At 36.7% G+C, this 19,354-nt stretch overlaps 1 protein-coding gene across 4 annotated transcripts in view; it reads left to right on the forward strand.

The window, feature by feature from the left end:
- NRG3 (neuregulin 3) overlaps positions 1–19,354 on the forward strand; it is a 1,197,616-nt gene that overhangs the window by 1,136,877 nt on the left and 41,385 nt on the right. For 3 of the 4 annotated variants that reach the window (XM_043984099.1, XM_043984100.1, XM_043984101.1), the window contains one exon: positions 15,336–15,438. In XM_043984099.1, the coding sequence (XP_043840034.1) occupies positions 15,336–15,438 (103 nt within the window). Of the gene's footprint in view, positions 1–2,321; positions 2,343–15,335; positions 15,439–19,354 lie in introns of all 4 variants that reach the window. The other variant, XM_043984098.1, reaches the window with a different exon arrangement.

A 19,354-nucleotide genomic window follows, 5' to 3' on the forward strand; every position in this document is an offset into this window, starting at 1 on the left:
ATCTGAGTGTAAGATTCTAATTTATAACAAGCTCTTTGCACTGGGACCCCAAAGACAGAAAAAAGTAGACTAAATGGAGTAAAAAGGCATTTAAAAAAAAAAAAAGCTGAGTATTTCCACTAAAATAACAATAACAAAATAGTGAGCCAATCCTGGTTGGGAGATTCTCCCATACTGACTGAGATCTGAAGGCTGGATGGTGAGATATGAGGGTTTCCCCTTAGAAGTTGGAGGAGAGAGAGGTGGAATAGTCAAATAGATAGTAATAGAACTAGGAAAGATTAGTTATTCAGCAAGCCTAGGTAAAAGAGGATATCAAGGAGAAAAGAACAATCAACAGTGTCAAAAGCTGCAGAGAGGTCAAGGAGGATGAGATTTGAGAATAGATCATTGAATTTGGCAATTAAAAGGTCACTGGTAACTTTCAAGAGCAGAGGTTCATTGAATAATGAGGTCCAAATGTAGAGTTAAGAGCATGAGAGGATAGGAAGTGAAATTACCTATTAGAGATGGTTTTCTCAAGGGTTAAGTAAATAATATGATTAGAGTTGTACTTTAAAAACACATTCCTGACCTCATAGGTAGGATGAATAGAATTGGAGAGAAATGAGAGAGATCTATTAAAAAGTTATTTCCAGGGGGCAGCTAGGTGGTGCAGTGGATAAAGCACTGGCCCTGGATTCAGGAGGACCTGAGTTCAAATTCGGCCTCAGACGCTTGACACTTACTAGCTGTGTGACCCTGGGCAAGTCACTTAACCCTCATTGCCCCGCAAAAATAACAAAAATAATTAAAATGAAAAAAAAAGTTATTTCCATACTGCATGACTTCTAATATAAAGGAAAGGGTTAATAAGGACATGGAAAACTCATTGTTTTGTAATAAGTTTATTTATCTGTTTGTTTTTTTAATTTTTAAAATTAATTAAGCTTAATTCCACTTAATTGTTCATTTGTGTGTTTATATTTCACATTTTGCCTATTGGGAAAAACAAAACGAAACAAAACAAACCTCAACAACTATCCAGCTCTTGTGTCAGAAGCTTGTTTTACATTTTAACTTTTACTGGAACATTGTAGATAGGACCAATTCATTCTCACCCACTGACATGGTATTGCCAATAACTTTGGAGCTGTGAAAATGAAATAGCCCCAAACTAGGGTGCGGAATGGAACCATGTAGCCTATTGATCAAAAATAAAAACTTCTAAGAAATGAGAATAATATCCATCCTTAGAAAGTAGGTATTATGGAAATTTATTTTGATTTGGGGACCCTACCTTTAAGCTGAGATTAGAAAGCCTTAGGCCCTCAGGGTCTCTTCTGTGTGGGAGGTGCTGGTGCCCCTCCCCCTCTGCTTCAGCTGAGCCAAAAAGCCCTGTGGGCTGTACAAGATGCCAGGTCAGACAGCTGTGGGGAGGGAGCACTAGATCCCTCCACCCTGAGCGGAGCTATCGAAGAGATCCTGGGCTCATCCAGGCCGGGCTCTGACATAGCCTGTGCTGAGGGATAGGATGCTCGAGCATCCCCCCAGCCCCAGCCCCAGCCCCAGCCCCAGCTGGCAGATAAGCTTGGTTTATGGGGGTTCAAAAAGGCCCTGAGATTTGAGTGGAGATAAGAAAGATATATATAGACCTGGGGATTAGAGTAAAGCGGTTGGGGGGGGGGAGGTGTAGAAGGATGCTAAAGGACTAGGAGAAAGGAGGAAAGGCCGGCTGACGGCAGACTGATGGAGCAGACAGACAGACAGCCAGACTGAACAGGAGGCAGCAGAAAGGACAGAAGCAGTCAGCACAGGGTACAGATTGGAGAAAGCGAAGATCAAGAGAACAGTAAGGAGAGGAAATTAGAAGCAGGAGGATTTACAAAGGGAAAGGGGCTTGCAGTTAGTGAAAGTAGCTGAGCAGTGAAAGTATAACATACCTTAAGGCAAGAGGCAGCTAAGGCCCTTATTGTATTAAAAAAGTTCCAGGGGCAGCAGGTGGAAGCACCGGAACAGGAACACAGTCAGGTTGTACATTTTATTTCCCTGTATTCTTAATTTTAAATAGTATCTCATAAATAAACTCTGGTTTGATTATTTAGTTAAGAGGCTTCTTAATATTTTGCTTATCAATTTAGGAGTGGAGCAGTGTGGTGGAACTTCATGAATGGCCCATACTAAGTTAATAGAGTCAGATAGCCAGTCAGTTAACAGTCCTAGATTAGTCCTCCAGTCAGATTAGCCCCAATTTAGCCAGCTAGTTAGCTAAAATATTTCTACAGTATATAGCGCCACAAATATCAAATGGGCTGATATTTTCTATTTTATTCCTTTTTCAGGTAAATCACTAAATAAAATTGGTAAGCTAAATGTTAATAACACACTGACCATTTCATTAATTGGAGAATTGTAAATTAATTGCAAGGTAGTATGGCCAAACTGTCTTATAAGCTTTGGAATGTTTGTTTTATTTTTACATTTTTATCTGAGAAAGACAATACACAGGATTTGTTGTTATTCTTTATTGTGTGTAATAAATTTGTTCCATGGCCCATGCTTTATAAATTCTAAAAGGGTTTGAGGAAACCTAGATGTAAAATTGAAATAAGTGATCATCTATTAATCCCAAAGAGACCCTCTAGGTGGGAGCAAACACAAGCCACAGAGAGTATTAATTGTCGAAGTTTCTGAGATATAAAACTAGGTCCCATGAATCTAGAAAAACCTGGGGCCACTGGTTACAAATAATAATATGGATAAGGATGAAGCCTTTGCTTCTATATCTTGAACTGAGGGACTCACAAAACAACGTGAATGTCTTCTCCTATAAGTATCTGGTTCAGCTCTTTCAGCATTTGTTATATAGGTCACTGAGTGAGAGTTTGAATAAGCACTCCAAATTCCAGCTCAACTTGGCAGGCATACAGAAATATAATGTGGGTCTAGTTTTCTGCAAAAAATTTGCATAGACACCCTTTTCTTCTTTCTTTTGTCCATGATCCAGTTCCCAGAGGTCATATGACCTTCAGCAATTGCATGATTGAAGACAAGCATATTTGCCCTGTGAGTTGAAATGTCTTAGTTGGAGATCATAATACTTAAATGTTCTCTCCCTCACAATTACTGCACTTGTATATCTCTTACATTATCCTCCGAGCTCAAGTATCCAATCAGATCCTCTGACATTGGCCTCCTTTCTGTTCCATGAATAAGAAGATGCTCCTTGTCTTGAATCTCTGTATTTTTTTCTGATGATTCCCCCATGTCTGGAATGTTCTATTTTCTCATCTCTGGTTCTTGGTTTCCCTTGGTTCCTTTAAGTACTAACTGATATCTGACCTTCTAATGGAAAGTTTCTTCAACCTCTCTTAATTTTAGTGCCTTTCCTCTCTTAATTATCTCCTAATTATACTATACAAAGCATGTCTGCTTGTTATCTCCCCTATTAATTTGTGTGGTCTTTGAGGGCCTGAACTATCTTTTACTTTTTTTTTTAGTATCCTTAGAATTTAGCTCAGTGTCTGAAACAGAATGGAACCTTAATAAATGTTTATTGACATTGATTACCTGGCAGATTCAGGTTCTTCAAGGTCCAACTATTTTGAAAACAGAAAGACTCACAAATAACAAAAACTACACATACAAAACAAATGACAACAAAAACAGCAAAGCATGCTCAATACATGAGTGATCACTGGTTAACTCCATTACCCCTTACTTCCTTATGCTGTTACTTCTGCACAATCTTAAAATAGACCTACTTCTACATTCATGTTTTTCCTATGTACTTAACTGAACTGTGTGGTCCTTAGCATTAAGTTTCAATAAGCAGGCATTTCTAAGATGGTCAGCATATGCTCTTTGAATATCCTTTGTCACGATTTGACCTACTTCACAATCACAAGCCAATCTCCTTCTGGGTCAAGGCTGGAGATCTTATACCTCCTAAATCTCCCTTGGGTCCATAAGGTGCCAGTCATAACAATCAGATAACTAGGGGGCAGCTAGGTGGTGAAGTGGATAAAGCACCAGCCCTAGATTTAGGAGGACCTGAGTTCAAATCTGGCCTCAGACATTAGACACTTACTAGCTGTGTGACCCTGGGGAAGTCACTTAACCTTCATTGTTCCCCCCGAAAAAACAAAAAACCAAAACAAACAAAAAACCCCAAAATGCCATGAGATAACTAAAATGTACAAATGGCTATTTTAGTCCAACTATTTTTGTCCCCACTTTTCAGATGGCAAAGTAGGGGGAAATTACCATGAGCAAAGTATGCTATTAGGCATTGAGAGGGATAAAAAGCAAATCAAATACAGCTACTGTTCTCTCAAAGAGTTTGCAATTCAATAGGAAAGATAAGATACATGATTTCATTCAACACTATTTTTATTTGCTCAGTCGTTTTTCAGTTGTATATAACTCCATGTGACCCCATTTGGGTTTTCTTGGTAGAGATACTGGAAGAGGTTGCCATTTCCTTCTCTGGTTCATTTTACAGATGAAGAAACTGAGGCAAATAGGGTTATATGCCCAGGATCATCTCCATTGTTGTTGTTGTTGTTTGTCCTTCATTCTCCCATAGGACTGTGATATTCGATGTCATGACTTACAGTGAATTGTATTTAAGTGAGCAAAGGCTTTGCAAAGCCATAACCTCACCTTCTTCTCCAGAGCTATCTAGGTCCAGTGGCAAGATATGGAGCAGAATGACTGAAGATGGCCCAGGATGTTTGAGGCAATCAGGGTTACATGACTTGGGATCTCACAGCTAGTAAGTGTGTGAGGTGAGATATGAACTCAGATCCTCCTGACTTCAGGGCCAGTGCTCTATCTACTGTACCACTTAGATGTCCCTTGCCTGGGATCACACAGCTAAGTGTCTGTTGCCAGATTGGAACTCAGGAAGATGAGTTTTTGTGAATCCAGACCCAGTACTGTATCCACTGCACCACCTAGGTACCTCCTATTCAACAATACTAAGTACTATACTAATAGTTCATGAAGTCCTTGAGGTTTTTGAATATCTCTGCATAAAAGCATTGTGTTATACAGACATACCTAAACATTTGTATTGATAAGCACTATGAAAGAAACAAGTTTGAAATAAAAGCTGGTCTATGTCAAGCCTATAACCTATTGTATCTTATAGGCCAAGAAAGGGATACAAAGTAGATACAAGAAACCTCCAAAATGGGGGAAGGCTCAATCAGGGACAATTCAATTCTAAATCTGTTTCTCACCACAATGAGCTTTCTAAGATGGAAAATACCACCATCTAATTTGTAACATTGGAGAAGAAAATTGAGAATGGAATCATATGCACGTTATTAGATTTGGGGAAGTTTGATTGGAATGGCTTCAGAGAAACATAGATCAGTTACCAGAGTTAAAAGGAAGTTGTGAAGAATAAAATTCTATTAAAATTAAAAGAAATCATTCCGATGAGGAGGAAAGGGTCTAAGTTGTTTAAAGAGACTAATTTTTTTTTTTGTACAAGGAATTTCTCAATCATCCTAAATGTTAAATAAACATACAGAAATGGAAACAATGATAGAGGAAAGAAAATAAATAAAAAACTTTGGTATGATCCTTTAAGAATGTTAGAAATGCTAAAGCACAGAATATGCTGAAGCTGGCAAAGAAAGCTACAGGAAGTAAAATCTTTTTTTTTTTTTTTTAACTCATGTTGAAGGAAAAGAGGATGATCAAGGAGGGGATAAAGCTGTTACTTGTTCAAGGTGGAGAGGAAGTGTTGCATAGAGACTCTGAGTTTGGAGTCAATAAGAACCCAGGTTCAAAGCCAGTTATCAGACACTTGCTATCTGGGTGACCCTGGACAAATCATTTAACCTCTCTGGTCTTCAGTTATGTCAGGGATAAAATGAAGAGGTTGCACTCAATGACCTCCTTTTTAAGGTACTTCCCAGCTCCAAACCTATCTATATATATCCATAACAGATGACAGGAAAGGCAGAACTGCTTAACTCATATTTTGGTTCTGTTTTCTCTTCCAAGAAGAATCTCCTTTGAGCTTGGAAGGACGGCGTGGGCGGGGGGGGGGGGGGGAAGGAAAAAAATGAATTAATACTCAGTATAAGTAAAAAAATAAAGATAAATAGATCAGTTGGGAGGACCTAGAGATATCTTTGATTAGTTCAAGTCACCAGGCCCAGAATTCTGAAAAGAACTGGAAGATCTATGATTTCTCAGTGACTAAAAAATAGAGAAAGGCTTTTTTAAGGACACTGAATGAAAGTTCCTGGACTAAGCTATACCTCATCCCTACAGAACAGTAAGATTTGCATGGAATGAAGTAATGAATAATAACAAAGAGAGGGCAAAGAAAAGAAATCCTCAGAAGGACAAAACCATAGAGAGACTGAGCAAATGACAAAACAATACAAAATGAAAGATATCATGATAAATCAAGAACAAAATGGAGAAATGAAACGACAGGGAAATTCATGGTGGAAGAGAGTGAACATGGAGACTTAATAATTATAACGAGATTCAAATAAATTAAGGTAGAACAACTAGAAGAAGTCCCTATGGGGTTGAGATGCTTAATAAAAATAATTAAGAAATAAGAAACAAAATTAGAGTCCTTAAAGAATGTTTTGGAAAGGAGAAATAATGATAATATTGAAGATCATTTATTTTGTCCATATAAATATTTTATTATTTTCCAGTTACTTGTAGAGATAGTTTTCAACATTTGTTTTTATAAGAATTCTGGTTTCAAATTTTTCTCCATCACTCACCTCCCCCCACCAAGACAGCAAATAATCTGATATAGGTTATATATGTACAATAACATTAAACATTTCTGCATTAGTCATGTAATGAGAGAAGAATCAGAGCAAAAAGGAAAAACCTCAAAAAAGAAAAACAACAACAAAAACAATAGAAATAGCATGGTTTGATCTGCATCCAGATTTCAACAGTTCTTTTTTTTCCCTGGATTTGGAGAGCATTTTCCATCATGGGTCCTTTGGAACTACCTTGGACCATTGTATTGCTGAGAAGAATAAGAAGATCTTTTATTACATTCTTGCAACACACCCTCAAAGAACAAAAGGTGGAAAGAATGAAAAATACAGTGTTACAATCAGGAATGTTAGAACAAAATCACAGGAAAGCAATTTTTTGAGAACGCTGTGTCCTATGGATCAAGGGATAACATGTACTGAAAAAATAAATATAAACCATGAACTGAGTAAATATAGAGGAACTTGATAGTGTGAGCACTAATAACTTAGTGAATCAAGAGAATCTCTCTTTAGAAGCTGGCACTTGAGATGAGCTCTGATGGGAGACAGAAATCCTAAGAGACAGGTCAGTAGGGAAAGGGTTCCAAAATGGAACAGTCTGGGTGAACAGTTGGAGATAAGAAGTAGAATGCCAGTTTGGATGAAATGCAGAAAACGAGAGAAGCAAAATACCTGTAATATAGGTAGAATGGAACTAGATTTTAAAGGACTTCAGATGTCAAAAAATAAATTTGCATATTATACTAGAGGCAACCTGAGAACACTGGAACTTCTGGAACATAGTAGTAATATGATCAAGTCTGTTCTTTAGCATATAAACCATGAACAAATATGTATAGCAGGAGCAAACTTAATAGATAAATCAATGTTTGTGTGCTACAAGAAGGAGCAAAGTTATGCATCTTTGAGAACACTCTCTTTACCTGACAGTCACTGAGGGAAGAATGAGAAAGTATTTTTGAGTGAAGCCCATCAAGGGGGATCAAATGAAATTATCATACAGAAAGTATGGAGTATAGGAGGTGTTTAAGTGTTATTTCTTGGAAAGGGGCACCTCAGCAGGAAAAAAATGTCATTCTAAGAGGTCTAATTGATAGATGGCGGAAAGGCTAGATTCTCAAACAGGAGGTGCAATTTAATGCTCACAGGCCTTTCGTGAACAAAAAAAAAAAGATTAATTTAGAACTCTAAATACCATACCACAAGCCAAAATATAGGAAAATGTACCCGTAGTATTGCAAACAAATACAGATCAGTAGAAGCAACAGACTGCCTATAGGAACCTCTTCCTGAGTTCAAATCTGTCCTCAGACACTTACTAACTGTGTGACCCAGGGCAAGTCACTTAACCCTGTTTGGCTCAGTTTCCTTATCTGTAAAATAAGCTAGAGAGTAAATGCAAACAACTCTAGTATCTGGGCCAAAAAACACCAAACTCAAATGTAGTTAGGGAGAGTCGAACACAACTGAAAAGGGACTGAACAAAAACAAATGCTTGCTGAATTGAAATGGTTTAAATTTAAATTAATATTTCAAAGCACAAATCATCAAAATCATTAAGTATTTCTTTAAAAGTAAAAAAAATGTAACAAAATATAATAATAAAAATAATTGCTAGATTTCATAAGGTTTGCAAAGCTCTTTATATATTTTACGTGTATATACATATGTATACATATATGTGTGATATATTTATATACATGTGTACAATATGGGAGATAAAATATATATGAGATATTATATATAGTATATGCATATAACTACACATACATATATGTGTAAATCACATGTAGAAAGAGCTTTAGAGACCCTATGAAATGGTAATGATACTAGCACTTATCTGACAGAGTTGAGGATTAAATGAAGTAATATATCCAAAGCACTTTGTAAACCTTAAAACATTTATAAATACTAACTGTTAATGTGATTATATTCTTTTTTGGGGGGTGGGGGCAGGTCAATGAGGGTTAAGTGACTTGCCCAGGGTCACACTTAGTAAGTGTCAAGTGTCTGAGGCCGGATTTGAACTCAGGTCTTCCTGAATCAAGGGCCAGTACTTTATCCACTGTACCACCTAGCTGCCCCCATATGATTGTATTCTTAATTCAATTTCATCATTGTAAAATGTTTCTGTTGTTAATCCCTCCTTGGGCACATATTGCGATCAATTGTTTACTTAGCTGTTGATCTTTCAGAGTTGCTATGGTCAAAAATGTCATCACCCTTCCGTTAATCTGGTGCTGAAATTTTTCAAATTATATTAGACATTAAACAACCAATAACCATTAGATTGATGTACAAAATTTCTCCAGTTTTATCATAAAATTATAGCTGGAAGGGACATTAGGAGCCATTGAATCTAACCCTCTCATTTTAGATAATACCCCTAAAGCACTTAGCACAGTGCCTGACACATAGTATGTGCTATCCAAACGTTTTTTGCATGAGGGAACAGAGTCATGGAGAGCTTACACGAATTATTCAGGGTGTTAAGGGCTAAAATTCTAGCTAGTCTGTCTAAAATATTTAATGAGTGGTCGCCAATAAATTATAAGCTTTAGCAAGAGTTAGACTTTTAAGCATTTATTAAGGAGAATAAGAATTTGGTAAAGAGAGAGAGAAAGGTCTAGATTCCTATCTATTAAAGGGAGAGCGCATTTCTAGCTCCCTTCTCCGCCAGAGTCCAGAGGAAAGAAAGCGAGACTGAGCGCCAGTCTCTTCCTTCCTCCTCCCACTAGCCCGCGTCACTTCCTGACTCCTGGTCTTGCCCTCAAAGACCTTCCCTTCATGGGCAGAACTCCTCTACAGTAAGTATCCAGCAGGTGGTGTTATTCCAATCGTTACAGTCCCCCCTGTTGTTCCTCAAGAAACAAAATGTTTCCTTGACGGAACAGTAAAAACAATATGATAACTATTGCTAACTAATAATATGTGAACAACAATATAGAAAAGGAAGAGAGGAAAGTTTTGTCCAGAGGGGCAATTTTTTTTTTTGTCCTCATGAACCGACGCTTTGACATTAGTCTTGCAAAGGGAGGGCCTCTGCAGAGAATACATGTTACAGATGGTGTATATTATAACAGAAAGAGAAAAAAAAAACAACAAAAACAACAAATCAAAACTGTTCATTTAAAGTCTCTGAAAGTCTTTTCTCAGATGTCCTCTAGGTGTAGTCGTGGAATGGAAGTCTTTTCAGGGGTTGATGTGTGGATGCTGGTAATCAGCCAGGAAAATTTCCTACAAAATTGAGCTTAACACAACTTTAAAATAGCTTTGTCAATAATCAAATCAAACAATGAAAGTTCTCAAAAACATGTCTAAGGGAATTCAGAATCTTAGTTGTTACACATGAAACATATAATAAAACAAAAATTGAACCATTCTTTAAAATTATAATATTACTATAGTCCCCCCCTTATGGAGGGTAATTGAGAAGACAATTGCTACGATATTAATTATTAAAAATAATTTTTATCTTTGTTTCATCACTTTTTGCATCATCTGCCTAATTATCCTCATGCCACTATGAGAAATTAAAAAATCTAATATAATTGGTAACAGGTGTCAAGGCCAAATTCAACACTGTATTTATCATGACACCTGAGATAATTATGGGGGTTACCATAAAAGAACAGAGAAATGATGGGATATGAGCATTCCCACACTTGAGCAATATGTACTGCCCATACAGTATGCCAGGTCTAAAATAGGTGGATGGAATATATGTCCATGCCACCGAACATATTGGAGGAAACTGAGTCAGACTTAATCAGATGCATGGGATTGAGATGTCCATGGCATCAGGCATATAGGAGGGAGCATAGAAGCCAGGTGTAGGAGCGAGATGGGTGGGATGAATACTTCCAGCCATCTGTACAATATTGTGGGGAAAAATAAAATAAAATATTAAACCAAGAGAATCCAACCTCAACATTTGTCAAAAGCCGTTCCCTCGGCCATACCTTGACTTCATGCATGTCTCCCCTCATGTGACAGTTCAGTGTCTGCTCTTGCATGTATTCCTCTTGTGATTGGATGGCATCTTGGCCAACTGGCATCTGATAACTCAGAATAAAGGCAATTAATGTCTTAAATGATAAGTTCCCATAATCCAAGTCTCATATGGATTTAAAATTGAGGATAAAAAATGATTGCAAAAAATGTGAATACATCTTGACTCAAAATATAATATATAATTATGCAACAATTTCAAATAATACCCTTTTTTTACTTAGTATACAATTACTTTTGTGAAAAATCAGAACATACTTAAATACAAGTTAAAGCACAACAGAATCTCAAAGAACTTTTTTTTTTTTGAAAAAAGAAAACTTTTACAAATGTTCCCCTCTTTTTTTTTTTTTTGGGAATATGCTTATCAAAAATAATACTTCTAGAATCAATTTACACTTGCCATGGCAACCAATTTGCCAGGGAAATGCTTTAAAGAGTTTGATCAAATAATCAGTTGAGGAAAAAAAAAATAACAAAACAAACAACTCAGAATATGGGAGCACAATACTCCTAGAATTAACATTGTATTATGAAATCAAAACCATGTTTCAAAATTAGATAGATGAATGAATAGAAGAAAATACACGTGGAATAATAAAAGACAATGAAATTCAAGCTAGGGAAATCTAAATGAATATGAATTTAATATTAATAAGAGTACTATAAAATATAAACTTGATCACATGACTATAAAAAGCTTTTACAAATATTCTCCTTGTTTTAAAAACTAAGTATAAGACACAATCTCAAAAGCATGAAAATCTCTATGAAAATAAACCCATACCATTAATTTCAAAATGTATATGTAATAGCATAGAAATCCTATGTAACCTCTGAACTGATATTAATACTCTGAGTGAATTCAGAACACCTTTGATTCCGATATCTAAAATCCCCAATACTCATATCAATACCTTGCTGCTTACTTCTACATTTCTGTAAAATATATACCCTTCCATGGCAAAAGAAGCAGAGTCTTGAACTATGTTGATGGTTGTCATTCTTATTCAGCTTAAGTTTTTCTTCTTTAACCCCTTTATATTGTCTGTCAGTCTTTTCACCATACAAATGCTTTATAAGATTACTAATTAAAGACAAAAGCAGGTTAGCAAAATTATGAACAAAACAAGCATATCTGGAATTTAAAGAGTTTTCTAAGATTGTCTCAAAAGCACAGCCAGGCTGGGGAAGGGCTGAGCCTGAAGCTGCAAATGCAGGTAGAAAAAGTTGAGCATGCGCATCAGATCTCTGGACTTCCCAGGCAGGGGAAGCAATGGGCTTGGCCATAGGAGGAGTAGAGGGTGGGGTCTGGAGAGGAGGGGAGGGACCAGAGCAATTTGAATCAGACTTGATTTTGAACTCAGGCCTGGATTCCTCTTCCCCCACTTTGCCTCCAGGTGCTAGGGGATTAAAAGCTTCTAGAGGGTGGGTCATTGCCTCCAGGCATGCAAAATTAGAGCAACAATTAGTGTTAGAACTGGGAAAGGCTGCAGGAATCTCTTCAGATTTCTCTGAAAAAGCATGGTTGGGAGAGGGAGAGATATTTCCTTGTGTGAGTAAGTTGCTGGCTCTTTTAACAAAAATAAAAAGAAAAATAGAAAATCCACAAAAACAAAGCATTAACATGATCTTATCTCCCATTTGTCTGGTTAAACAGACCAAAATCAAAAATAGGATAATTAGGGAGTTTAAAAGGTCCATTCGAAAAAATTCAAAGGAAAAACACAGCCAGTACACCAGTACTTAGCAGTTAAAGGGAGAGGGAGGGGAAATTTCTTACCCAACCAGCAGATCAGAAGAAGACTGAGGGTTAGCTTTCCTCTTCGTGGTCAGCCATCTGTTAAGGGCTAAAATTCTAGCTAGTCTGTCTAAAATATTTAATGAGTGGTCGCCAATAAATTATAAGCTTTAGCAAGAGTTAGACTTTTAAGCATTTATTAAGGAGAATAAGAATTTGGTAAAGAGAGAGAGAAAGGTCTAGATTCCTATCTATTAAAGGGAGAGCGCATTTCTAGCTCCCTTCTCCGCCAGAGTCCAGAGGAAAGAAAGCGAGACTGAGCGCCAGTCTCTTCCTTCCTCCTCCCACTAGCCCGCGTCACTTCCTGACTCCTGGTCTTGCCCTCAAAGACCTTCCCTTCATGGGCAGAACTCCTCTACAGTAAGTATCCAGCAGGTGGTGTTATTCCAATCGTTACAAGGGTCATACAACTTAATGTGTGAGGCAGGATTTTAATTCAGATCTTCCTGATTACAAGGCCAATGCTCTATGTACTCTTTCTCTACCTCTTTAATTTCATCACATCTTTCTAAACTTAAACTCCACTGTAAAATCCCTCAGGAAGATCACCAAAAGACATACTGGCAAAACATTCTGAAAAATGTAGAACACTTTATAAAAGTAGAATGAGGTGTTCATCATCATCTGAGTTTGAAAATTCCCATATTATTTTTAGGCTTTTGCCTTTACCTTAGACTTAAATTATAGATTTTCCTTGTCCACCAGACTGGAAACATCAATTAAAATTAAGGAGATGCTGATTCACTTAAATATGTACTGTCCTCATTATGAATTAAATATTTTCCCCAGCTCCTTGCTTCACATCGTTTCTCATATTTTTGTCTCACTAATAAGTTGTGTTCAATGTATCTGAATTAATTAACAAAAGTAATGTAGAGTACAGCTAAATGGATCCTTAAGCTTTGGCCTGATTGTTTACAAGTTTTGATAATTCTGATATAAATATGCGAATGTAAGATGAAAGAAATGGTGAGTGAATATGTTTTTAAATATCTGATATTCTAATACATTTTAATAGTTGAGTCTTTCTGAATACTGAAACTGTTTTGAGCCACATTTCAAATATTTTCTAGCAAGTACTAGTCTCGTTAGGTCAGATGTTAAGATGTTGTATGGCTTCCCAGAGTCCTTTTTAATGATACAATTTCTATTTTCTCCCTCTCCAAATTGAGACAAATATATTTGAGATAAGAAAACCTTCTAGTAGTGGGGATTCAATTGCTGTAGAAACAGTGAGTCACAAAGCTCTTCAGGAGGAACACATTTGAGTTGAGAATAGGCAGAAGCAGATATTGTCCATGGGGTCATCAAAGCTGCTTTAGAAAATTTCATAGATACAAGGGCAATCATATATCATATTCTAGCCCCAAAGTTCCTGGCTTCCATCATTAATCTAACATTTCTACAATGTTTTAACATGTGTGAATAATTGAACAAATGATAACCGTGGGGAAAGGGTGCTGATATTATCCCTATTTTACAAATAAGTAAAGTGAGGCAGAGAGATTCAGTAATTTGCCCAGGGTCACATAGCTAATAAGTGTCTGAGGAAAGATATGAACTCAGGTCCTCCTGACCCTTGGGTAGCTGGGTAGCACAGTGGATAGAGTGCCAGGCCTGGAGTCAGGAAGACTCATCTTGAGTTCAAATCTGACCTCAGACACTTACTAGATTGTTACCCTGGGCAAGTCACTTCATTCCCTTTGCTTCAGTTTCCTCATCTGTAATATGAAAAGGAGAAGGAAATAGTAAACCACTTCAGCATATTTGCCAAGAAAACCCTAAATGAGATCATGTGTAAGACATGACTGAACAACAACAACTTCCTGACCCCAGGTACAACAAACACCCTTTCATCACTTCACTGCCATTAATGATTGTACCAGACACTTGTTTCTTGCATGAAAGAATCAAACAGGCACTTCAGCTTAGCAAACCACTGGAAGTTTTCCATTACCTTTGGGGAAATTCCTGAATGTCCTTGGCAGCAAGCACAGACAATGCCTCTGACAAACATATCACTGGTCTAAACCAGCTTCAGACTCTCAGTAAGCAAGAATGTGGCAAGACAAGAATAAGAGACCACCACAGTGACAATAGCAGAAGAAGCATTAGCAAGTATTGATCAGTATCTTTAACATTTCACAAAATGCATGCAGCAGGTGATTCAAGAGAGATTTGACCAACTAGAAAGCCACCCAGGAATACTGTGTTACAGAACATAGAAAGTCTGGCAAACAATAAAAAATGACTAATAAAGTTTTGTTTTTTAACTTTTAAACAATCAGTATAGGTTATTAGACACACTGTTGATGCATATGTTATGCCAAACACTTTATACTATTTAAATGCTTACTGGAAGCCCGGATGATAAAATGTTGAAACATCAACTTCATAGACTCATAGATTTAGTGCTGGAAGAGACCTTAGAAATCACCAAGTCCAACCCCATTATTTTCAAGAGAAGTCAAGAGAAACCTGGAAAGATGAATTGTCTTGTCCAAGATCACACAGATTGTCAATTTCAGAATGTGATAGTAGAGAAAAAGTTGAGGTAAATAATAACACCTTAATTTTCTTGTCCTTTATCTTCTCTTCCATGGTTGCTATTCATACTATAATAGGAGAGACATCATCTTTTAAAGAAGTTATTAATTGTCAAAATTAACAAGCAGAAATGAAATTATAATGAATTCTTTTTTATTCTTCTCTCAACCCTCAATTAAAAAAAAAGGTCTAATTTAATTGTGGTTTTTTTCTATCCACAGAGAGTGAAGAAGTTTACCAAAGGCAGGTGCTTTCAATTTCTTGTATCATCTTCGGTATCGTCATTGTGGGCATGCTCTGTGCTGCATTCTACTTCAAAAGCAAGTAAGGTGCTTTCTGTCTTGTCATAAAGTCATTTCTCAGGGAAGGCTCTTAACAACATTTCTGTTTCACAGCTCGTGTTCAAAGCAGGAGCATCCCCTGGGAGGCACTAGACCAGCTGGTTTGACAGGGGGATCTTTTTTCATCAAATCTCAATTGCTGGGTCTAAAAATTTAAAATGACTAATGAATTTAGGAATGTTGGATATAGGCCTATCTTTTCTTATCAGCAATGAGACAGATTCCATTTTGCTTCAGTAATCAAGAACCAATCCTGTGCTACTTTCATCTATTAGGAATCTATATCAACATATTTAGTATCTTCTCTATCAGGTTATAAATAGCCTTCCTGAAAATAGGAGATTAAGGCTGAAACACACAGGGCATCATGCCATTCAATTGAGAGCCTGTAATTTCATTTTAACAAGAAAAAAAGGTTTCCATATCCTCAGTTTTCATGATGAAGAGAATAAGTTCAGTAAATTAACAAGTTCCCTTATTTAAAAAAAAAAGACTGTATAAAAATAGGCAGATCATTTAACATGCATGTCAATATAGGTAACAACCCAGAAAATCTGTGTTTTGAGGTCTACTTGCAATTAGTGAAGGGAAAATGGGTTCCTTTTAAAATAAGCATACTTGTTTTTGATTGAGTTAGTCAGTAATGCCAGAAGGGAAATATATTAAGGTCCCCTTAAAATAGAGAAAATTGTAGCTCATTTTGAAATAGGTCATTTAAAGGTAGAAAATTTGAAGTTTCCCCCACTTCTTATAAGTACAGTAAGCAAAGCACTGGAGCCCATTAAAAACCTTTTGTGGTGTATAAAGGTGTTGAGGAATCAACTTTCAGCTATTCTGAGATAATAAAATGCATTTCGACTTGGTATGGTTCATAGAAACCAAAGGGTATTAGAGGTTATGAATGGATCCAAACATTAGACACTTTCTTTCAAAATTGTCAAACTATTAAATACAGAAAATCACACAGTATATATTTCATAGTACATATGTGTTAATGTAAACATGCACACATGTATATACACATGCATAGCCACACACATTTATATTCACTATATACAGATATTCATATGTCCATGAATATATGGATATGCATGTGTACATATGTGTAATGCATACATATACTTGAGAGTCAGCATACCGTAATTAAAAAAAAAACAGATTGAAATCAAATTCAAGAATACTTGGTTTTAATTTCAACCTTCAAAGCTTATCTGGGCAAGTGATTTAACCTCTCTGACCTTCAGTTTCCTTATCATTAGCCCTCTGATTATTGGCATGAACCAAGCTATAAAATAGGGAAACTGTATTCACCAAAGATTTTAGTCATTATCATGGAAGCTGTCCAGTGCAAAGCTGAAATGGAAGAGACATTCCTTATAGAACAATCAATCAGTGAGTCATTCTGTCAGTCAGTCAGTCATGATTTTCTAAGTATCTACTGGTTCCAGGTTCTAGAGGTGAAAGGAAAATAAGTCATGTCTGTCCTCTAAGAACATATATTCTATTATGGAGAGACAAAAGGTACATATATAAATATAAGGAAATTTAACAGTGAGTGCACTTGCAGTATAAACCCATGAAAAGGCTTATGGTGGGGAGGCATTCAAATGGAAGGAAAGAAGAAAGGATTGGAGAATACCTGGATAAATAGAGAATTTCAGACTCTCAGAACTGCCAATCTATTACTTCTTGGGGGAGCAAGTGGGCACAGAGATGAACAATACCTCTTCAAAGACTCAGACTGAGTTGTAGTTAGTGTATAAATATGAACATACCAATAAATATCAGTGTCATTCAGAAAAGATTACAAGTTTGATGTGAAAACAAAGCTTATACAAAGGTATGGAGATGTGAGATGAAATGTGTAAGTCTTCCAGATCCATTTGTTTGTGGATAATTGCATCACCTTGTACCATTCCAGACTTCTTCAATAAGGTCTAGAGCCACTCCAAAGTGATTTGCCCAATGATCTGTAAAGGAAAAACTGAATTGTCAAAGAATTCCCATCGTACAAAATATGAGAAGCCATTGAATGGATAAAACATTCTACTGGCCTATCCACTTATCTTGGATAGACAAAGTAATGGACAATAAGCTTTCCCCAAAATGAAACAGAAAGAGGAGAGCAGGTTAGATTTCTTCAACATATTGGCCAGAACTTTGTGTGAGTCCAAGCTTCGACCTTCAACAAAAGGCTTGTAATATTGTCAACAATATTCTTCTAGTACTGCTGTATGTCTCTGGATCATAAACTACCACCTTGTGTGAAGAAGTGAAGTGGAGTGTCATCCAAAGGGCAATGGAGAGTCGCAGGATGAAAGTGGATGAGCATCACCATATTCCTAATGAAGAACTGTGGTAGAGAAGTGAGATAAAAGACATCATCAGAGAGAAGTGTGACCAGAAAGGAAGTCATGTATAAAGAATGAAAGACAACTGATAGGAAGCCCAAGGGGGTTTATTGGTCTAAATACAATATTAAGATATCTAGCCCTTTTAGGAGGATTTAGGAAAGGATATGGAAAAGAGTCTCATAAAACATGAAAAGGCACAGATGTGTGGCAACTTCCATTGTTGGAGGGAATACCCACGATGGGATCTAAGTATTAAAAGGATAAATCATGGGGATGTTGTGAACATTCAGTGAATTAATGAATATAAAATTCTTTGGAAATCTTAAAAGGTTAGCTAAGTATCAGTTGATAATATATGCATATACACATGTGATATTAAAGGGTTATAACAAACATTTTGTATTAAAATTAAACAGAATAGAAAATTCAATCAGTACATAACTGCTGATTTCAGGTATTAGAGACAGCTGAGGAAAAGTTGAGAGCTTCATGAGAGGGCCTGAAAAGCTCAGAGAGCTCACTTCATTCCTTATCTCATTGGGACCTGGTGGCCACCATTTTGGGAGAGGAGAACATTCACCATGGCAGAAGCAAGATTGGGATATCAGCTACCATTAAGGCAGCAGAAGGGTCTCTGCATAAGTGCTGTGTATGGGGAAGAAATTGTGTATTTAACAATAAGCAAATTACTTTGAAGAAGTAGTTAATCACTTATTTTTAGAGTATAATTTGTAGTTGCACCACATGTAAACTAAAAACTGATTATGGTAATCAGGAAGAATGGAGAACAGCTGGATAAATAGAGGATTTCAATCTTTTAAAGCTGTCAATCTCTCACTTCCTTGGGCAAGGAGTAGGCACAGAGATGAACAGTAACCCTCCACATGCTCAGGCTGGGTTGGACTTGGTGTATAAACATGAAAGCATCTATAAATATCTGTGTCATTATCACAGGCTCCAAAGTACCAAAGCCAAAGCAGGAGCAGTGACCCAGAACTTGCTGGCCTTTCTCACTGACCAGCTGGAACCCAAGAAGACCTTGGGGCAAAGATAGCTGTTCTCTTTATGCCAGTCATGAGAAAAGACCTATGTTCTGGAGAAGGCTTTTACATTGCATTTTGAGAGTTTTTCCTTATAAGTTTCCCAGTGTATACATAAAAACGAAAAGCAGACTAGTGTGCCAAAGAGAATAATATTTGCAATGAGACATGAAATCTAAGGATTCTCAGTCTTGTAGTTCAAATTACTTTATTTTTCTTGACCTGTGATGTATTTGAACTTATATATACATACATACATACATACATACATACATACATACATACATACATACATTTTTTTAAAAAGCTTTAAAATCCTCTTGCCCTGGAGAGGATGAACAACTTGGTGTCTGCTACCTTTTCCTCTAAGCAGTGGAATGAGTTTGTCTTATTTACCTTTCCATACTACGAGTATATTAAAAACACTCCCTATGTGAGACCAAAATTTAAGATAATTAGGGCCATTTCCCGCGTTCTTTATGTCATCACAAATTCTAAAAAAAAC

The sequence above is a fragment of the Dromiciops gliroides genome, chromosome 2, assembly GCF_019393635.1.
Source record: "Dromiciops gliroides isolate mDroGli1 chromosome 2, mDroGli1.pri, whole genome shotgun sequence".
NCBI classification, from domain to species: Eukaryota; Metazoa; Chordata; class Mammalia; order Microbiotheria; family Microbiotheriidae; genus Dromiciops; species Dromiciops gliroides.